At 38.1% G+C, this 6,000-nt stretch overlaps 1 protein-coding gene across 1 annotated transcript in view; it reads left to right on the forward strand.

The window, feature by feature from the left end:
- LOC139723298 (calcium-dependent secretion activator 1-like) overlaps window positions 1-5,388 on the forward strand; it is a 97,895-nt gene extending 92,507 nt beyond the window's left edge. Inside the window, exons 24-25 of the mRNA XM_071634561.1 lie at window positions 54-158; window positions 3,280-5,388. Of these exons, the coding sequence (XP_071490662.1) occupies window positions 54-158; window positions 3,280-3,456 (282 nt within the window). The 3' untranslated portion in view covers window positions 3,457-5,388. The remainder of the gene's footprint in view (window positions 1-53; window positions 159-3,279) is intronic.
- The last annotated feature ends 612 nt before the right edge of the window (window positions 5,389-6,000 follow it).

Genomic DNA, 6,000 nt, shown 5'->3' on the forward strand with positions numbered 1-6,000 from the left:
CGTAATCTTTGTTGTTGTTTTTTTGTTGATTTTCTCTGATTTTCCCTCTGTAGGAGTGGTACACCAGCAACATGAACCTACTGTGCGACTGGCTCTCGGACCGGATGGAGCTCCAACTTCACATCTACCAGCTCAACACGCTGCTCAGAATCACAGGCGTAAGTTGCCGTGGCAACGGACTGCATCAGCATGGCGCAGTGATGGGAGGGACTGGAAATGGCTCGTCCGTGTACAAGTCATCTCCAGTGCCTATTGGGATCTAGATTTTCAGGGTCATCTTGTTACATGTTCATTTTCTGTAGACCAACAATAGCTGCTTTTGATTCCTAGGTCGCTTTGTTTTCTGTTTCTTCTGTGACCTTGCTAAATATTTGTATTTTGCACTCATCAGTATTGGGCACAACATCTTTTCTTTTCTTTCTTTTTTTTGTAAGTAAGTTGATTTAATTCACTTGATATTAAACCTTGTGTGATAGTTTTTTTCTGCTTCAGTTTCCTTATGGAAATAACAGATAAGCACAGCCTTTGGTTATTATTCAGTTCAGTATTCCCTGCAATTTTGTCTGTAATGGGTGTAATGTGTGGCTTCAAGAAGGTGAGACTGTTTGATGGTATGCAAAGTAGAGTTGATGGAAACAATTTCATCTTCCTTGAGTCCTCTCTTCCACAATGATCAATTTTTGTATCACATGAGTGTGCTGCCTGTTCAATTTGAATTTACCAGTTGAATGTAAAAAGTGAATAGTTTATGAGACTGTGTGACCAGAACAAAAACTTAGGGTGCAAAATCATGCAGTGCTTGATATATTTTGCCCGAACCTTTTGCATTAGCTGACAGAAATAATTTATGGTGGCCTTTTTGAAGCTTGTGGGGATCTGACTCTGTCATGTTTACTGGTAATTGGCATTGAAAAAATGAACGACTATTGTTGCAAAACATCAGGAATGTCTACGGATAGCTGTAGTCTGTGTACCTCAAGGGTAAATGTAACTGCTATATGATGCATGGCCGGCACCGTGTTTTCAAAAGTGGGGGGGGGGGGGGGAGGGCCCAGTTTATATCTTCTGGTGCCACTACCGGGTTTCATCAGCTAACAGGCAAAAAATGAATAAATAAACAAAAAGGCCTTTAGAGCAACTTCTACTGCCACTTCTGGGTTTCATCAGCTAACAAGCGAAAAAAAAAAGGCCTTCAGCGCAACTTTCTGATTCCACTTCCGGGTTTCTTCAGCCGACAAGCAAAGAAAAAAAATAAAGGCCTTTTCAAGGTTTCATCAAAGAAAGGGTGCCACTTCCAGGGTAAAAAAAAATGGGGCAGCCCAAAGTGGTTACACCCTAAGTATTCCTATGTATTGTGCAAAAAAAAAAAAAAAAAAAAAAAAATTGGTTGGGGGTGGGGCCCGAGCAACAAGAAATCATGAGGTCTTGCATTGTGAAGTTTAACCCCCCATGAGTACAAATTGTCATTTAAAGCTAGTAGTTCTATTTGCTAACTCCTCTTTAATCATTATCATTATAACTTTTTACATGAATTTATTTATCATTATGATTATTATTCTTGTTTTTACCATTATTATGCCTCCGCCACGTAGTGGTGCCGGAGGCATTATGTTTTCGGGTTGTCCGTCCGTCCGTCCGTACGTCCGTACGTCCGTACGTCCGTACGTCCGTACGTATGTCCGTACGTCCGTACGTACGTCCGTACGTACGTCCGTCCGCTTTCGTTTACGCGATAACTTGAGTAATATTTACTGGAATTTTACCAAACTTGGTCCAAGTATGAAGTATGATGGGGCAATGATTTGATTAGATTTTAGGTTAAATCGGCAAAAGGTCAAAGGTCAAAGGTCAAGGTCAAATCATGAAATTTATCCGTTTACGCGATAACTCAAGACTGTATGGAGCAAATTTCACCAAACTTTCTTGGAGGATGATGTATGATGGGACAATTACTTGATTAGTTTTTCAGTGAAATCGGAGAGAGGTCAAAGGTCAAAGATCAAGGTCAAATCCTAAAATTTATCTGTTTACGTGATAACTCAAAACTGGATGAAGCAGCTTTCACCAAACTTGGTCCAAGGATGATGTATGATGGGACAATTAGTTGAGTAGATTTTAGTGACATTGACAAGAGGTCAAAGGTCAAAAGGTCAAGGTCAAATGCTAAAAATGTTGCTATTTCCCCCATATCTATGCAATGCCCGCAGTTATTTTCTTGAAACTTAGTGTAGACATGTACTACTGCATAAAGATTCTCCAGAGAGAGTTTCATGTCATAAAGTCAAAGGTCAAAAGGTCAAAGGTTAGGTGAAAATGTTGCAATATCACATTTCTCACAAATGGTTCAATGTATCTTCATGGAACTTGGTACATATGCATGTACTGACTGGCAGGGATTATCTAGGGAATTTAGGGGTCATGGGTCAATAGTCAGGGGTCAAAGGTCAAGGTCAACTCCTCAAAATGTTACTATTTCCCTCATATATGCAATAATTGCATTATTAGTTTTAAAATTTAATATATGTACATGTATTACTTAGTGGAGATTCTCTTGGAAGTTTCCAGCCAGAAGGTCAAAGGTCAAAGGTTAAGGGTCACAGGTTAGGTTTAAATGAAAAAAAAGATATATTTTGTACTGTAATTACACTCTTTCTTCATACCTTGAAAATTATACTCAATGCATAAACTTATAATAAGGTCGGTCAGAAGTCAAGTAAAAATTTTCAATTCCCCAAATATGTGTACCTGTACTCTTAAATAGACAATTATAGCAAACCCAGTTCGGGGAAAGTGAACATTCAAGATATTTCTGATAAACCTGTTATTTCGATATTTTGCCAGTTATGTGAAACTGTCATCACACATTGTGAAGACATTGTACTATACACCTATTGGGAGAATCATGCATTATGGCGGAGGCATCAGTCGCCGTAGCGACATTTCTAGTTATTATTATTATTATTATTGTTATTATTATCACTGTTATTATTATTATTATTATTATTACTAATACTCTTATTTATTATTATTATCACTGTTATTATTATTATTATTATTGTTATTATTATTATTATTATTATCATTATTCAAAGGGTTCAGTCTTAAAATTCCTTCTGAACATTTCTTCTGAAACACATAGGCGGAGTTGTCTTGGTAAAGTATTCCAGACGACAGATCCAGCATATGAAAATGTGCATTCAAAATAATTATAATTGCTGTTATCATTTTTCATTTTAGATATACGCGTTTTTCTTGCCTCCTTTTTGTTTGGTCCCTCAGAAAATGTACAAGGACTTTGAGCTGCACGGAGTGTCCCACCGGACCCTGAACAGCAAGACCTACGAGAACGTCAAGCACCGGCTGCAGGTGGAGGAGACCACCGCGTCGGTCAACAACCAGCTGGTGATCCACAACGGCTCCATGAGCCAGGAGGAGGAGGACGACGATGACAACTAAACAAGAGGCGATCCAGGGAGGAGGGGGTCTCCATGGCAACCGCTTATTATATACAAGTACTTCACTCCATTGCCCCGCCCCCTCCACCCACCCCGTCCCATACAGACATCGACTTGACATTCACAGACACAAGGAGAGGACACTAGGACACATGCGGGGGCATGAGTGACGACTGCGGGTGGTATCTATAAATCTAAGACTCTACTGTGATGATGCTAGCTAGCTAGGTATGACGATGATTCCTAAAATTGAATATGTGTTACGGGGATAGTAGGTATCGATCCCAAATGTGTTCACTGCATATTGTAGATGAATATAATTTGTGGACTTGTGAATACACTGTATATGACCTCGACTCATCTCCCTGCAAATGTTGGGATACCAAAGAGAGCAGCTTGCTATCCAAGAAAAAAAAAAGTGAAAATTCTTCTTCACTGAAATGCAGGGATATAAGTACAAAGGGGTAAGTGATGTTTTTGCTAGAGAAGGATAGGAAACCAGGTTTATTCCCCCATAAAAACAAAAATTGTAAATGATAGTTCCAAAAGTTGGTAGACATTCCTTGGAAGATCCTTGGGCGTGCTTTCAAACCAGTGTGTAGATGTGATCAGCTTTTGTGGAGTCGCTGTAGTAGCTGGGGGTCCATTGGGTTGTTGTAGTCCAAGAGTGAATTGGATCACAGAGCATTTAGTTGTCACAATCGGTCTACTTTTCCCCTCTTTCTACATTCCATGCTACTGTAAATATCGCTTTAATATCTTTGTTGTATTTTTTTTCGTAGAACGAACTTGAATGGTGTATTACAAAATTCGTGTAGGCTAGAGCAAACTGTGCAAGCTTCCGACAGTCTGTCATTCTATCATTTTGGCTGGAATGGAGTGACGCTAGATTTGTCATTGTGTTTCAATCTGTGTTCTACGATGTCAGAGTACGAGAGACATCATTTATATGCTGTGTGTTCGCCATGAGATAGCAGTCCCTTCTATGGCCTACCGTTTGCATTGAATATCCTCTATAAATTATAGAAAATAACACATCTCAGAACTGTTTGGTTATTGCAGTGTTTTCAACTCAAGTTTTGATAAGGCCGCAGTTAAAGATATTATGCTGCATTAGCTGATAACCGTCTTTATATATTTCTTTCGGTGTTTGTTTCTTCAATGATACACTTGGCGAATATGTCAGATGGGTTACCTATCTTTTTTTTACTACTATATCTTTGACCAGGTATGAGAAGTGATCCAGCGCTTATAGCAACAGAGAGCAGAAAGTTGCATGAAGCTGTAGGCACCCCAAAATACCGGGATTTCAATGTGTAGGATAATGCAATGAATTTTTTCCTCTTCTTTTTGTATTACCATGTGCATATCTGTCATGTCCTATCTAATGAATACAGCTTGGCAATGTAAAGTCTTAAGTGGTGCATCAAGCCATGTGGTGAAAGTTCATGATGACATCCACTCTCAATATTCAGTGTAGTTCAGTTTATAAACTCTAATTCATCAGCAATATATGTTACAATGTGAGAATATGATGTAGGTACCTTGGCAATCTGTCAACAAATTTGCATAATGAATTTGCACTGATTTTTTTTTCAAGATGTTTTCCCCATCTTTTTCAACCAGTAGAAGTCTATTCGAATTAATTATTTCTGGGGTTGAGTTGTTTGTATGGCAACTGATTGACGTAAGTAATCACTGTTTGATTGTAGTAGTCATGTCCACAATTCTTTTTAATGAATACTGCTAAAACACTGAATAATCAGTGCTATTTATGTCAATGTAGGGCAATCTGTCAATCAGTTGCAATAGAATTCTGTTGTCCATCACAAATAAAGCTTAAAACAAGAGAGTAGTGTGACAAAAGTGATGGGAACCTATTGAAAAAAGAGTACTCTGTCAATATATGAAGAGTGTCAATGCACGAAACCAATAAATGCCATTAAAAAATTTTTTAAAGTATGGTCATCATGAAATATTACCAAAAAAAAAATCTTTTTAGTGATACTGCACTTGTAACGGTACAAGAAAGATTTTTTAAGATATTAGAATTATCACGTGTATCAAGTATTTTCTTTGTTTTTCAGCAGCTTCAATCTCAACTTCAATCTCAAATATCATTAAAGTTGATGAAGATTAACATAAACAGGTTTTTGCATTTGAACTCTTCAGTAAAGGTATCCTCGTCCCCGTTAAAATCTTGTTTTGAAATGTATGCCATTATGGAATATGGATGGTGCTTTATGAATTACTAGTATAAGCTACTGGTTCATAACCTCTCTCTGCGGTGTCAGCTCTGTACCAGTGTGTAAATTATATTGTTTTACTGCGTCTTGGTATGGTATAACCAGAGTAACGGTGATCTACTCATATTGAGGCTGAATCAATCCAATCCCATTGTGCAGTTGCATTCCATATAGCTTTTTTTTTTTTAAGGCTTATTCCACAGGTGACATTTCATTGTAAGATTCTAAATGAATGGTATAATCATCAGATATTACTGCTCAGCGTATTCCGTGTTGGCTGTGCTGAGGCACTGTTACCG

This window comes from Diadema antillarum, unplaced genomic scaffold, assembly GCF_040938485.1.
Source record: "Diadema antillarum isolate AM-2024a unplaced genomic scaffold, OU_Dant_1.0 scf00000014, whole genome shotgun sequence".
Taxonomy (NCBI): domain Eukaryota; kingdom Metazoa; phylum Echinodermata; class Echinoidea; order Diadematoida; family Diadematidae; genus Diadema; species Diadema antillarum.